The 16,601-nt window shown below is 44.2% G+C and overlaps 1 protein-coding gene across 1 annotated transcript in view; it reads right to left on the bottom strand.

The window, feature by feature from the left end:
- The window catches only part of acvr2ba (activin A receptor type 2Ba), a 50,410-nt gene that overhangs the window by 13,260 nt on the left and 20,549 nt on the right, over nt 1-16,601 (bottom strand). The window contains exon 2 of the mRNA XM_012821336.3: nt 4,600-4,808. Coding sequence (XP_012676790.2) covers nt 4,600-4,799 — 200 coding nt within the window. The 5' untranslated portion in view covers nt 4,800-4,808. The remainder of the gene's footprint in view (nt 1-4,599; nt 4,809-16,601) is intronic.

The raw sequence follows: 16,601 nt of genomic DNA, 5'->3' as shown, positions 1-16,601 counted from the left end.
GGGCCACTCTCAGCCTTGCCCTTGAAATGTCACAATATCCGCCGAATGAGCAATATTACCACCGCTGTTGAAAACATTTAAAGAGAGAATGGGATTCCTTATGGCTTTTATGATCTATGACGTTCTGCGATCTGGAGAGCTCCTTTCACAAATGTATGCACCCAAACGAGAACTCTCATTGCATTATTCCAGATTCATGAAGCAGGCCGCACGAGAGACTGCGACGACGCTTATCAAAACGATCCCACTTCAGTTCCGCGGGAGTCCTCGCTCATCTAGTTTCCATCCTTTTTTCTCTCTCTCTCCCTCTCTTTTTGCCACGCGGATGACTTATTGCACCATTGGGCCTCCTCTTTGTGCACCAGGCAAATGAAAACGACTTATTGACCTTTCTTAGGGACTGCTGGGAAAAGGGCCTGGCGAATGGCGTGCCGATTGTGCTGATGGAGCACACTCTCTCTCTCTCTCTCTCTCTCTCTCTCTCTCTCTCTCTCTCTCTCTCTCTCTCTCTCTCTCTCTCTCTCTCTCTCTCTCTCTCTCTCTCTCGCCGTCGGAGTTTGGCTCGGTCAGCGCTCTGGTGGCACGTGGGTCACTCATTCAGCGGCGTCCTCTTTGTAAGGCCAACACAGAGGGCAAGCCAGAGCCCTGACAGATGGCCCAGAGAGCTGCTGCTGCCTTATGATTAGCAGAGTCAAGCGTTACTCAACGGCATCGATTCCCTCAACAGCACTGGGGGGTAACACTCACCACTATCCACTTTTGAGGTCTCTATTTGCTTTATTGCTGGAAGAAAAAAGGCACTCTTACTCACTGGTAAGACTAAATAAATTGGCGGAGAATTCAGTCGGAGAATGGAATCAGGAAACAGGCTTTCTTGCAATGATGCATCAAGGGAGAGAGGGAGGCTTCACTCAAAAGATTCAGGTATGTCTCCGATTAGTAGGGGTGGGAATCTCTTGGCACCTCACGATTCGATTCGATTCCGATTCAGAGGTCAACGATTCGATTCAAAACCGATTCTCGATTCTAAACCGATAAAACGATTATCGATGCATCTCAATTTTTAAAACATTTGAGTTTGCTACTCAGAGTCTCAAATCACTTCCTACTTTGTGTTTGATAATTAAAGAAAATCAACAGATCTATTTTTTTATTAGAGAAAAAGTTTTTCCTTGTTACAATTATGACTTTCTATGAACAATGCAATAATCGATGCAGCTTGCATTTCAACACAAAATGAATGTGTAAAAAGAAAAAAAAAAAAAATATATTATTTTTTTTTATTTTTTTTTTATTCAAAAATCGATTATGAACTTTTCTGAATCGAGACAGAATCGTTCTAGAGAGAATCGAGAGAAATCGAAAAATCGATTTTTTTCCCCACCCCTACCGATTAGACATTGAAAGTTGAAGTATCCTACACAGCATACAGGGGTGTCAACCAATAGCCCCGACCCTACATGAATGTGTCTCAGTCTGCCTCCTCGGAGATGGGAAAACGTCACAATGGTGGTTCACAGGGGAAGTTGTTGATTAAGATCCGGCTGTGAGCAAATGTCTCAGAGGCCTGTATTCATGGTCGTGGGGGGTAGAAGGAAAACACTCTGACACTTTGATATGACCTGAGAGGGGAGGTGGTGAAGACACCTGTGGCCTCACACCTCTCTAGGGCATTCCATATGGCAGGACATTCAACCAGAGACCTGTACATTTGAACCCAAGTCCAATTAAAAAGCAACAAATACAAATTAATATAAGATTCATTGGATTATTGATCATTGTCAATCATTACTAACTCTGATCTTTAATTCTATGCTATTTTTTTAATTTGCAACTCTTTTAACACAGAAGGCCAAATATAAAAAAGATGTAAAAAAAATAGTGAGGTGGCCCATTATCACAAGTCAGTCCGTATCAACATGGCATCTTTGCCAGCTAACTACGTTTTCAGGCATTTTTAATTGGAGTTCTCTCTTTCCAGCTTGTCTCTCGTTCAGGAATGTTTGGAATTTGAAGGCTGCACCTGGGGCTTAAGGGATAGCTATTTTCAGAGCAATACCCATTAGAAAAGGCAACCTGGGATTGGCAGAGAGTGTTTTTTAAAGAGCAGTCATTTGTGACTGTCCCACTTTCATTTTGATAGAAGTCCAACAGGGAGCGGTACGATCATTTAACCAATATTCTTTTCACAGAGGGTGGTGACTTGGACTGATTGTCTTGCATCGACTTGCTTTTATGGGTGATTTTTCCTTTTTGTTTCTTCTGGTTGTCAATAAGATCCAACTTTAACACGAATCAATTTAAACACATAGAAAATCTACAAGGCATTTTCCTTCTCAGCACGCAACAATGTTGAAAATTGTTTTTTTTGTAAATGAAACTTCATGAAGCTCCTCTGTAATGTGCATCCTGGGATGCCTTCAGCTTCCCATTCCGACCCATTTATAAAACCATTTATCTCCGTCGTCAGAAAGGCTCTGGGAACAGATTTCCATAGTGGGGAAGCGATGTTAAAAATCTAACACGCTGAGTTCATAGCTCCTCTTGTTCTCCATAGATAGAGCTTGGCCATTTGCCACCTGTATGGCCTGGCAGGGGGGTTGTCAAGTGGATATTCAAGAGATATTTAAATGTCATGGCGAATGCGTTTGGCCAGCGGTGCAGATGGGATTTTTGAACTGGGGGGGACCCTAACATCGCCTAATCAGCTGTGCAGAGTTATTAACTGATGATTGTCGCCTTACGTAGGGAGAGTGGTGGGGACGGATCGGGGTCACTATGAATCTGGGGGGGACATGTCCCCCCCGTCCCCAGTGCTATCTGCGCCCCTGCGTTTGGCAATGCATTAAATACAGTTACTGATTGCTGGCAGTTGCACAAGAGCTTGGGAGGCAGGTAGCTCAAACAGCAGGTCATAGGAAGGGACAAAAACTACAACAGTCATAGGGAAGGGACAAAAACTACAACAGTCATAGGAAAGGGACAAAAACTACAACAGTCATAGGGAAGGGACAAAAGCTACAACAGTCATAGGGAAGGGACAAAAACTACAACAGTCATAGGGAAGGGACAAAAGCTACAACAGTCATAGGGAAGGGACAAAAACTACAACAGTCATAGGAAGGGACAAAAACTACAACAGTCATAGGGAAGGGACAAAAACTACAACAGTCATAGGGAAGGGACAAAAACTACAACAGTCATAGGGAAGGGACAAAAACTACAACAGTCATAGGGAAGGGACAAAAACTACAACAGTCATAGGGAAGGGACAAAAACTACAACAGTCATAGGGAAGGGACAAAAACTACAACAGTCATAGGGAAGGGACAAAAACTACAACAGTCAAAACTATAAATCATTATGAAAGGAAACGAACATGTCTGGTCTACAGATGGGGATTCTGTACAGCTCTTGTTCCGACGCACCCTTCATGAACTACCGTTGGTTAGACCCAGACAGAATGTTCAGACAACATTTTAGGACGCTGTGTATTTTCATAGTTTTTGCAGTTGATTAAAATGCCCGATTCTCATGTATTAATCTGAACAGCGATGAGAAACTGACCATGACCCACTACTCCGCATTCCATTCCTATTAAAATGAAAGCCATCAAATTTAGGAATGTATCCTCACTTCAGTCACAGGTCTTCAACTTCCTACTCCTAACAAACCACCTGAGAACTGTTGTAGACTTTCATTGCTTGTATTAAAAATAATAATAATAATAATAATAATTAAGACCTTTGTCAGGTTTTTAAATGGCACACACGACACACTGGAACACACACGTGCATATATGGAGGCGACACAGGACACACACACACACACACACACACACGCAGGTAGGCCTGAGGTCGCGGTGAATTTATTTTCTGCATTTTTCCCATCCTGGACCCTCCTTCCTCAAGGACCGCCCAGGAGCAGTGGGCAGCTTGTAGCGCCCGGGGACCAAGTGAAGTGAACTGTCCATCTTTGGTCAGGGTTGGACATGTGTTCTGTTATTTTGCATGTTTTTTCTGTTGGGGTCCTTAGTGGAGGAGACCCCTTGTGGGTAAAACATGAGTGAGCCGAGCTGAGATTGAGCTGAGATTACTGGATGTGTATGGGTAGTCCCCCCATCTGTTGTACGGCCCATGGGAAATATATCTGAACTGAGCTATTAAGCGTGCAGGCCATCGTCATTCTAGAGGCGTGTGGGAAGTTAATACTGCCAGTCAATTCAATATATATTTAGCATTAAAACATACCACGTATTCACCTTCAAATGGTGTGATATTCATATACTCTGGTAATATGCGGGGACAAATGTTTGTGAAATGTCCTGAATCTATATTCTAACAGCTATTTTTCAAAAGGAACAATTTCATAATAACACTACTCAATACCTGACCCTTAATAGTTGTTAAATTGTGTTTTTTTACCCCCCCCCTAGGCTGGAGTCGCCTTATTTGAAATCATGAAAAAAGCCCTCTGGGTATTGTGACAACATAATCCAATATGTCTTTCATTTCGGATTCAATTTTCAATTTTCAGGAGATAATAACAACCCCCTTTCAAAAATGTAGCTTCTGGTGTGAAGGCAACTTGAAGGCTGACCTGTTGTAGCAGTTGAAGTCATCCAACCAGCATCCTTTCTTCACCAACTCAATGGTGCCGGAGTTGTTCCGCCAGGAAGCGTAGCAGTGCGAGCGCTTGTCCTTCTCCCCCTCGCAGCGCTCCAGCCCCGCTCTGGTTGGTCTTCTCGATCTCCCAGTTGATGTTGTAGTACAGGCACTCATGGGTGTCCACCTCTCCATGGCTGGGTCCTGGGAACAAACCAAACACAGAGAAGGAAGGATGTCAGTCTTCTCTGATCACCAACATAAAGCAGCTCAGATATGAGCCAGAAGATGAGCCTATGATGTGATGATGAGCCAGAAGCCACAGTAGCCGTACATTAACATACATTACATTAACAGAAGTTGCAGTGTAGCTTATACCACAAGTATGTGTCTTTAATTTTTCTGACAAGTCAGTGTGCTTCTCAGACCAAAGATGTCCTGTGCTGTGCTGTGCTGTCACACACACACACACACAGCCACACACAGCCACACACACACACAGCCACACACAGCCACACACAGCCACACACCTGAAACTGGATTTTCTAGACATATGGGCATTGCAAATGCAAATGCCTGTATGCAACATAAATCTATAAAAAAATGAAGAATGAAAATGAAGAGTCTACTACTGATGGATTCCACAAACGACACAGATGATGATAGAGAGCCGGTGGCACTGATCTCTCTAACACATCCCGCCATTGCAATGGTACCGGCCATTGGCAGAGAGAGAGAGGAGCCTTGCATCAGCCACTAATGGGGGAGAAAGTTTATCACTTGGCAAGGCCCAAGGGCGGCGGCGCTGGGGACATTGGGTTTGAGGCGCTTTGTGGCTTTGGGTTCGTAGAGAACTTTTGAACTCCTCCACATCGGCCCATACAGACTGAGGTCACTGCAGCCGCAATCCAGACCGCACCAAAGAGCAAGGTGGCTCGCCGCGTCAATGAAGATCCGCAAGGCTGAGAGAACTCCCCATTAAGGATTCTCATTTCAACCCACAAACATAAAATGGCCCTGCTATCTACACAGGTTTTTTTGTCAAGCAAAGTGACTTATGAGCACAACACTCATAAGAAAGCCTATGTCCTTGAGGGGGATGTGATCCGTGGGACTAACATATATGAGAGCATGAATTCAGTGTGTGTTTTTTTTTAAACTGGAAGCCACTGGCGAGCAGCACGGCCCTCTACTTCCTTTGAGATATCAGAATAGCAGTGTGACAAGGGCAGCGTATCCTTGCGAACGCAGATGAGATGAGGGTCATCGTGGAGATTACACCCTGAGGTCTGCCCACAGTGTGAAAGGCCCCTCTCCCTCCAAACACGAGCAGCCAAGGAGAACAGCGGGGAGGACCATATCTTTCTCTCCCTCCCCCCCGCTCCTCTCTGCTGGAGTGCAAAAGCATGGAGCCATGTTTACTATACAACACAACATTTGGCAGAGCTGGACACGGCAGATGTTCTTGCCAATCTGTGCATTACGGTTGCTAGGCAACCGCAAATGTGGGAGTAGAATCGTAGACTCGTCTCGCAGACAAAGCCCTTTTCAGTCACCGGTCTGAAACACACACACACACACACACACACAAATGTAGAGATAAACCTACAACACACAAAAGCACACTTACACTCACACTCTCACACACACACACACACACACACACACACACACACACACACACACACACACACACACACACACACACACACACACACACACACACACACACACACACACACACACACACATCAACTGTGGTGCTGTGCGAGCGTTCCCGTCGCTGTACTACACACACACACACACACACACACACACACACACACACACACACACTAAAAACCCTGCTGGCTCGACGACAGGCCCTCATCTGCATTCAGCAGCTTTATTTACAGGGCTCCATGGGGATATTAAGGCTAATGGCGATAGCAGATGTCAGCAGCACAAAGGGAAGTATGTCATCAAAACATGACTTCAGAAACCCTGTCCCTTTGAGCTGCCCAGAACTGGACTCCCGCCCCCAATACATTATACAGCCCATAGAATTTTAATGTAACCAAGCATATTTTCTTGGTTTATGACCTCTCCTGGCAACAGGTCTTGTATGGGGGCGACAGTGGTATAGGAGGTAGAGAAGTCGTTTAGTAATCAGAAGGTTGCTAGTTCGATTCCCTGTCGAAGCGTCCTTGAGCAAGACACACTGAACCCCTAATTGCTCCTGATGTGCAGTGTGCCATCAGTGTAAATGTAAAATGTGTATACATCCTTGTAAGTGGCTTTGGATAAAAGCGTCTGCTAAATGACTAAATGTAAATGTAAATGTAAATGTAATGTAAATGGTGATATCGGTGGGTTGAGGGGGCTTGACGTCCTCCTTTCAGAGCGTCACCCACCCCAATGACTGCAACCCACACGCCACACTTGATAACAAAAAGGTAAGGTAGTAGGATTTATATCATTAGTTACCATTGGTGTTCAATGTGTTAGTGCATCAGGGCAGAAAAACCTTCACGGAGAACCCTACTTCTATTTATACTGATAGGCAGCTCGCCACTGTGGACACGGAGAGTCGGCCTGGCTATTCTGAGACAGAAGAGGAAATGGTAGTAGAGAAACAGCAAAAGAAACAGCCAGAAGACGAGCACTGATACACTGAAGTCGGCATGTCCACTTCCTTCCTTGGGAACGGCTGCCAACTCACAGGCAGCTACAGGGAGCAGCGGGAGAGAGAGAGAGAGCGAACATCTGTTTCTGGGACTTGTGAGGCTTTGCACTCTCCAAAATCTTACTTTGGAACAGCTCACAGCACCCCCGGTCCATTTCAGTCCCTGTACAGCTGATAACTCCAGATCGCTGCGAGATTTGGCCCAGAACAGAAACCAATTCCTACCACTGCCACCAATCACTGTCAAATCGACAATCTTACTGGAAAAGAAGGGTTTCTTTTGGGATGCCGCAGGAAGCTAAAATGTTTTACACAGCTGAAAACTGCTAGAAAAATTTGAATCCTATCAGAGGGTCCTACATAAAATCTTTTCCTCTAAGTGGACGTGACAGCGTAAAATCCATTCTGATGGCACAGTCATGGACAGTGAAGAGTGACACCACCACTGCTTAGGGTTGTCACAGAAAGACTTTGACTTGACAATGCCTCAAGCGAAAACCAGAGAAAATACAAGGATTACTTAACCTCAGAATACGGGGACATGGGTCAGACTGGCCCACGGGCAGATTTATTCCTGCCTAACTTTACAACAGAAACACATCACACGGTGATATTCCATGGTATCCTCAAAAAACATGTTTGAAATATGTGTAACTAGATTTCAGGGAACCCATTTTGATGGATATTGAATGTGTTACCTCCAACATATTTCAAGATAGATATCATTTGCATATATGTCAATCTACCTGTGCTAACTCAACTCTTGCTTCTCTTCTAAAGCACCACCTATAAGCATCACCATATAGTATATATAGGCCAATGCGTGACATTTGGGAGCCACGATGTAAACAAACATTTTAAAATGCTGAAATATTACAACAATGCATTAGGGAATTCTGCCGCAATATCTGTAGGCAATGTACAGCACAGGTCTGCCATGTCAATCAAAGTGTCTGTGTGCATTTAGTGCCGTTTAGTGATGCTGTTGATCAGAGATCTGCAGAGGACCAAACACTGAAGCACTTCTGTTTCATGACAAATAAAAAGGGGGTCTGATACTCTTGACCAATCAGTTGTGACATACACACTGAACTGAAGCTGTAAATCAGAATGAAGCCAGTGGCTCTATTCTACAATCTACTGGAAACGGCCAGAACCACAGCATTGGATCCAGTGTAGTAGCCCTGAGAACCCCCCCCCACAGCATTGGATCCAGTCTCCTTGGATCCAGAACCCCCACCCACAGCATTGGATCCAGTCTCCTTGGATCCAGAACCCCCACCCACAGCATTGGATCCAGTCTCCTTGGATCCAGAACCCCCACCCACAGCATTGGATCCAGAACCCCCACCCACAGCATTGGATCCAGTCTCCTTGGATCCAGAACCCCCACCCACAGCATTGGATCCAGTCTCCTTGGATCCAGAACCCCCACCCACAGCATTGGATCCAGAACCCCCACCCACAGCATTGGATCCAGTCTCCTTGGATCCAGAACCCCCACCCACAGCATTGGATCCAGAACCCCCACCCACAGCATTGGATCCAGTCTCCTTGGATCCAGAACCCCCACCCACAGCATTGGATCCAGTCTCCTTGGATCCAGAACCCCCACCCACAGCATGGGATCCATCGAGCCCTGAGAACCCCCACCCACAGCATTGGATCCATCGAAACCCTGAGAACCCCCACCCACAGCATTGGATCCAGTGTTGTAGCCCTGTGAACCCCCACCCACAGCATGGGATCCAGAACCCCCACCCACAGCATTGGATCCAGAACCCCCACCCACAGCATGGGATCCAGAACCCCCACCCACAGCATTGGATCCAGAACCACCACCCACAGCATTGGATCCATCGAAACCCTGAGAACCCCCCCCCACCCACAGCATGGGATCACAGGGGCCATGAGCAGGTATAGGGTGGATGTGGTGCGGACAACAGAGCACTGGAAAAAGAAACCACTGTGCTTTGTGTTCTACTCTAAAGGACAGGAAGTAGAATGAAGAGAAGCGATACTACCCTCTCTACCACAACAAAAGCTACCGCAGCAGCACCTCTCCGCTTGCACACGCATACACACGCGCACACGCATACACACGCGCGCGCACACACACACACACACACACACACACACACACGCACACACGCACACACGCACGCGCACACACATATAAACACAAACACGCACACACACACACGCACAGAGTGCATGCACAAAACACTAGATCTGACTAAATTCCAATGTAAAACAACATTCATTTTCATCATTAGAAACAAAAAGAGTAGCCATTTCAATTAATGGCCTGTCAGTATTACAGATTTTTTTTTCCAGTGTATGGCTTTTCAGAAATCTTTTTTTATCATTTAAAAGCCGTTATATGGATGAATTCTGTAGTCCCCACAGTAAAGCTCCTAATCTACTGTTCACTACTCAAGGTAGTAGAATTAAGGTACAGTACATGTTACGAATAGGGGGTGCTATTGGAACAGTACATGGGTTAAGATACATACTATACGTCTGTTAAGCGCCGACAACGGAAAAGATCTGATGGGTTTGAGGGCTCTACCTTGAATTATACGTGAAATATTGCATTTAATACACAAAACCCGTCTTGGAAAACCCTTTGGAAGTTCTTGGGTCATGCACTCTAGGTTTAAAACAATAAAACATAATGCTGTATTCCAAATTTCTAACCACTTCTTTATTTTAACTTTAATTTCAACCTCATTACGTTTATGGCACACTAGCTTTGGGCAACAATGCTCCAGTGGAGAAATGGGTTGTATACATTATTATACAATTATGGATGTATGTGAATCTCCATCAGTCTACATACAATTGTGCTCACTATATTTTACATTACAGTGGCAAAATACATACCATCTGATGGAGATAATTTCCAAACACTGTTAATGACTTAATATAATAATCAAGGGCCTTGCTTTAATAAGTCTCTTATATGTTTTTCTCTTAACAGTGACATGGCTTTTCTGTGTCTCTGTGTATATGTGTAACTTTGATTAACTGGCGCCACTGATTGTTTTCTCGACCCTGAGAAAACACAAGAAGCTCGGACGAGAACCTTGTTTTGAATATGATTGTTAAGCACATATGGCGTCAACATTAGATAAATCTAAGTATATAAACTCTGTGCAATGTGTTTATCGGGGCTTCACTTTCATCCTTGTTTTGTGAGTGAGCCCAATTGCAATTGTTGTTTGTCTAATAAATATACTTATATGCAGATCCGGAGTCCTGAGGTAACTAGGGTGAATTTTCACCTAACAACATCCACTATAGGTAAACCAAGACACAAAAGCATGACCTTTTCTGTTAACGGTTTTAAATGCAGATCACCAATCCACACCATTGCACATGAACACAGCATCAACAAATGCATGAGTCAGAGCAATTGCTAAGGTTATACCTGCTGTTCTGATGCAAGCCTGTGCATCAGTCATGCTAGTCTGCTTTAACTCTCAAGTGTCTAAGCTTTAAGTGAATCATAACCACGAGGATATCCAGCCTGAATATCCACCCATTGAGGCAATTGGGAGTGGACTTTTGGTGGCATTAATGTGAATATTTCATATAAATATAAACGTACCTCTTCACATTAGCCTTTAACTAGCTACCACTTCGCACTATATATATATATATATATATATATATAAATAAATAAATAAATAAATAAATAAATACTTTTAATTTAATTTAATTTAATTTAATTTAATTTAATTTAATTTAAATCTCTACTGGTGATATTAAGGGGTTAGATTAAATATATCTCTATAATTATATAAAAAAAATTTGCACTATATCTGAGTTATGTTTCTTTGATGTCTATTTTTATGTGCATGTAATTTCTTTGTGCATATTATGTATTTGCGGTAAAGCACTTTGAGCTGCATTCTTTTGCATGAAAGGTGCTATATAAATAAAGTTTTATTATTATTATATAATGTCAGTAATTTATCATGTCCAGAGTGGATGTGTTCTGTTGAAGTTGCCTTCTCCTTGCATGTGTGATGTGAACTGTTAACTGTTAGTTCCCTTTTCCCCGATGAGGGTTTCTGTCCAGTCAGAGAACCAAGAGCCCCTGCACACTTCACTGTGTTTTTTGAGTAATGAACTACATTACAGATGGATACTTTATTTATCCCGAGGGAAATTGATATGACTGTACTGTGACTGAAACACTTCAATGCTGACCAGTGAGCTCACACACTATTATCATGTGTGTGTGTGTACATCAGGTGACCTGAGATGAGATCTAAACATTCAGTTGCAATCATTGAGGCTGGCTGCATAATATGGCAAGGGTAGGTGCAGCTACAAATAGGCTTAAATAGGAAGAAATAGCTTTTTGCTGAATGAAGTCACAAGCAGTGTAAGGGGGTTGCCTGTAGTGGCTGCACCCCGGGGCTATGGGTATGAGATGGTTCAGGTTCGCTAACAAACAGCTTCTTTAACTCATTTCCATCCGTTTCATTCTCCCAACTACAAGCCAACGGATGAACAACATTACACATTGTGCAGAACTTTGCACAAATCGTCCATTCTTAAGGAAAATGAGTTTCAGCGCAAGAATACGAAAGTAAAAGGGATGAAAGAAGAAAAGAAAAGAGAAGTCTGGAACTGATTTAGTGTGGTCTCATAAAGACCGCTAGACAGCACTACTGTATACACACACTGGCCACAAGGACACACAAGCCCGAAACCTCGAGCGCTACTCCGACATTCCTGACCAGACCGCACTCTGTAATTACAAACAGAAGTGGCTGACCACAAAGCATGGTGCTGGTGGCGGCGGCAGACACGAGCCATAGTTACTCTGTCACGCTGAACAAGCTGAGGTCTTCTGTGCTCCTCTGTCGAAGACAGTCAAGCCCATAACAACAGATTATTTCAATAACTGGGAGGGTTGTTTTGTTATGCCTAACAATCTCTTCATGTCCAAATGAACAACCCATATCTTAAACACAACAACTGCTGTTTCATTTACGGTTGGGGTTTGTCTGCTTGAAAAAACTGATGGCTTTAGAGTCAAAACTGAAAAAACTTTAGCCAGAATTGGATCCAATGCATGCACCAATAAAAACACTTGAATAATGTAACTATGAAATGCATAGATCATAAATCTTGACTGCCTCCTCTCGGCAAGCGCCCATAAACCTTGTCACGGTCTTATTTGAATAACATATTCAGACATGCTCTATTGTTATAGCACCACAACCAACCAGTCTCTGGTGGTAATCAGAGCAGAGCCCTTAAATAAAACAAATATAAAAAGCTTCAGCCATTAACATGTTAGGATGTTGAGGGCGCTAAACTGACTTCCCCCTAGCTAATTGCAAACTATGTATGTAATCTTTATTTTGGAATGAGAGCGGAGAGAGAGAGAGAGAGAGAGAGAGAGACAGACCCGAGAGGCAGAGATAGATGGGGGGGGGGGGGGAGAGAGGGGGAGGGAGAGAGAGAGAGAGAGAGAGGGAGAGAGAGAGAGAGAGGGGGATACACAAATCCTGACATCAGTCCTCTTCAGTGGCTTTGGCTTTGGCTCAGCTAACCATGTTAAAAGGCGTGGGATTCACCCATATAGTTGTAATTCAGCTCCAGGACCTGAGCCCAGAGCTCACTGCTGCCATTGTGTCCAACACGGGCCCTCTCTTCGCACCGTTACAGAGGGTCTGTGCAGTGGAGGGTACCCTCGCCTGGACTGCACATTCCATGTCTGCAGAGCAATCATTTCTCTTCTTTGATGAGGAATTGATATCAACCCCCTTGAGGCATAATACAGGACAATAATCTATACCCACTTAAGTATCAGATCAGAGGAAACATTTCCCTATTTACCTGCAGCCGTCAACTTAGGTGAACAAATAAGACGGCTTTATTGATCTTGTTTCATTCTCAATGTAGTTTGGAGGTCTGATATGATTTAGAATGGAGGAGGACACTTGTGTGTGTGCTGCTTTAGCTTTAAGTGTATTTGCAGCACAAGAGGCACACAGTATATTGCTGACCTATGCAGTGTTTGTCTGTGAAAAAGAGACTGCAATAAAAGCAGACCAACACAAACATAACTTGAACACAGTCACGTGTCGCAACCTCACAACAAACCAGCTGAGTTGACAAATCCAAACTGGATTCTGGTTTACTCCCGAGATCACAAAGTCAGCTCAGACCAGCAGAACAACCCACAATCCAACTGGGCAAAGGTTAAAGCTTCTTAGGGAATGCTGCTACCATTGTGTCTGACAAAATCCAGAGCACATTCTCTCACAAGATCACCCAAGACTCGTGTCTTAGTGTCCTAGTGTCTATCTGGACGCAGAGTCACCCTGGCATTTTAGCAAAGGCACATTCACTGCTACACACATGATAATTATATTTGTCCAGAAAGCAAATGTGGGATTAAGACATCCACCATAAGCAGCCTCTATTTATCAGTTCTTCCCTTCAAATGCTACTCTTTAGATCCAAAATAGTTGGTCCTTCCCTTTCAAGTCTGAGAGAGACGCCACATTAATCAGTCGCCTAATCAGGCACGGATCTGCACACATCTCAGTGTGGTTTATGGTGGAGTCTTTTTCAAAGCATGTTTTCAATGGAAGACTTGAAGCCTGTGTGCTTGTCATAGCATATAAGCTTTTTGCTGGCTTCAAAGACCCAGGGCTGAATCTAGCAGTCAGCCCAGAAGCCATTATAAAGTAATTATAACAAAATGTAGATTGAGCAGTGCATTACTTTAAAAGCCTAGTTATAGGAATAATTACTTACAGTAGAAGTAGCACACCTACGGAGAGATCCAGACAGTGAGCATATCCCTGTGGAGACACACTTCTACACTATATATACGGCTCTTTGGTGGTTTTCCGTGCAAAAAACCCATTTAAAACAGGCACACACCCTTGGTTCACATGCTGGTTAATTATACCTGCCGCCTATCCTAAATATTTGCATTTCAATCTGTACCTCCCTTTGATGGCATGAATGCAACCTGCTTCCCGCTGCCTTCGTATGGCACAGCACTGACGCCCCAGCCCCCCCCAGGGGAGTGGAGGTGCTCAGACAGAAGAGGTGGTATGAGGTAAGAGGGAGCCAAGACACTGCCGAAGAGAGACACCGGCTGCCGCATTCCATACTTTTAAATGGCCGCGGGCAGAGTAATGACACACAGCTAAAGATGAACTAGCTGTCGCTACCTGTGAAGTGCACACGTGGAGCTATGTGACTAGCGGCCATGGAGACGGTTCAATATATTGAGGCTGAGCACGGAGACTCTGAAGGAGCTTTTTTTCTCGATCAGGCAGAATTCAGAGCATTAAAGCCTAACCCGCTATACAGGGCTCGGCTAAATAGAACACCAGGCTTACACCGACTTTAAATAAGCCATTTTGTTAGACAAATATCTGTATAACAAGCTGGTGGATACAACAAGCACTGATCAAACATCATGTTCACTCCCATCAGACCAGTAGAGGGTTCCACACGCCACCGGGGTCTGCCATAGGCATGGAATGGTAGCATTCATATGAAAAATGACGGCCATTTTCCATTTTTTGTGAAAAATCTGTGGCTAAAAACAGGGATACCCCATCTTTCCAGGATTGTAAATAAAGCACTCCCATAAACCGGGGGCAGCCTGTAATGGTCGGACCCTGCCAATCCACTCACACACACACACAGAGTTATTTGTTTTTTTGTTCTTGTTGTTGTTGTTGTTGTTGTGTTGGAGTCCTGGCCAGCACTTCCTCACTCTCCTGGCACCGGGCTCGCGCGCACACGCTGGGCCCCGTCAGAGAGCAGGAGGCTCCCGTGTCGGTCTTGGCAGATGTCCTCACCTGAGCGGTGGCGTTCAGGCCGACTCCAGACTCCACTGCCACAGCATAGTCCCTCTGTTTACTACGCCCCAGTGTGAGGTTGGGAGGGATTGCTGCACAGATGTGCAGTTATATTCACACACACACACACACACACGTGTTTTTTTTTTATCAGAGTAGTTCTTTGTCCCCATATTGACCCAGAAGTAACATTTACTGCTTACATACAGGGTAGTCCTCCCCCAGTTTTCGACACATCTAAAAATACTGTACTGAATTCAAAGTCCAATTCAATGATTCTGTGAATTGGGGACAACATCTAAAAAAGGGGACACTGTGGATTCTGGGTCTCTGATTTTGTAAGAGCTTTAGTAAGATAACCAAACTAAAACCCTCCCAAGGTAACAGCAGTTATTCATAGCGAATGCAAAATGCTATTCCATGTTTTATGAAGTGAATTCACTTGCTAAGGGCACTTTAAAAATTCAACTATTTGATATTTTCTCCTTTTTTTTTTATTGACGAGCAATATCCCTCCTGGCCCGATTCGTACAATTACTCCATAATGTGAAACAATAAATTCATTCATCATCATCACAGCTGTCCATTAATCTACAAACGTATGAGAAGTTAATGACCAACATCTGTCCTTTAAGCACTACTTGGAAGGATTACACAGGGCATGAATGAGAGGCATGAATGTGTAATTGACGCTGGAGGATGGAGAGCAGCATGAAGTTGTGTACACTGGGCTGCATTGTTACCCGAAGGGCCAGAGAGAGAGAGAGAGAGAGATGCCATTGTTACCCTAGCGCAGAGTCCACTAGCAGTCACAGGCAGAGAGAGAGAGAGATGCCATTGTTACCCTAGCGCAGAGTCCACTAGCAGTCACAGGCACAGAGAGAGAGAGATGCCATTGTTACCCTAGCACAGAGTCCAATAGCAGTCACAGGCAGAGAGAGAGATGCCATTGTTACTCTAGCGCAGAGTCCAATAGCAGTCACAGGCAGAGAGAGTTACAAAAGGCTCAATGCTAGTCCGAAGGAGCAATGTATACATACTTGGGACAGCTCATACATTATTTCAATAACTTCTCTGTGGCTTGACACTACTATTAGTGTAAAGCTGAATTGAAACGAACAATATTTTCAAAAGGCATATTCAGGGAGTGTGTAGACTCCCTCCTGACAGAGGCTTTAGGCTCAACTGTGTGAACAGATCCTGTAAACATGGAGCGAGGCGCTGATAGTGGAAGCGTTTGGAAAAAGGGGCCATGGACTTTGGCCCGGTTGTGTGGCTGTGAGCCTTGGACATTCGTAAAGTGCACTTTTAGGACCACAAGCTGATGTAATAAGTGGTCAGAGTGAGGGCTGGGCAATTCTTTTAAATAATTTAGATTTTTTTTTCATTTAAAAAAATAAGAATAATGTGCGATACCACCCTTTTCTCAATGCCATTCCACACAGCCCAGAGGGAAGCAGAGAGACAGCATTTTCTATC

This window comes from Clupea harengus, chromosome 17 (assembly GCF_900700415.2).
Source record: "Clupea harengus chromosome 17, Ch_v2.0.2, whole genome shotgun sequence".
NCBI classification, from domain to species: domain Eukaryota; kingdom Metazoa; phylum Chordata; class Actinopteri; order Clupeiformes; family Clupeidae; genus Clupea; species Clupea harengus.
The sequence above is the reverse complement of the archived record's forward strand: the minus strand, read 5'-3'. Positions and strand labels throughout refer to the sequence as shown.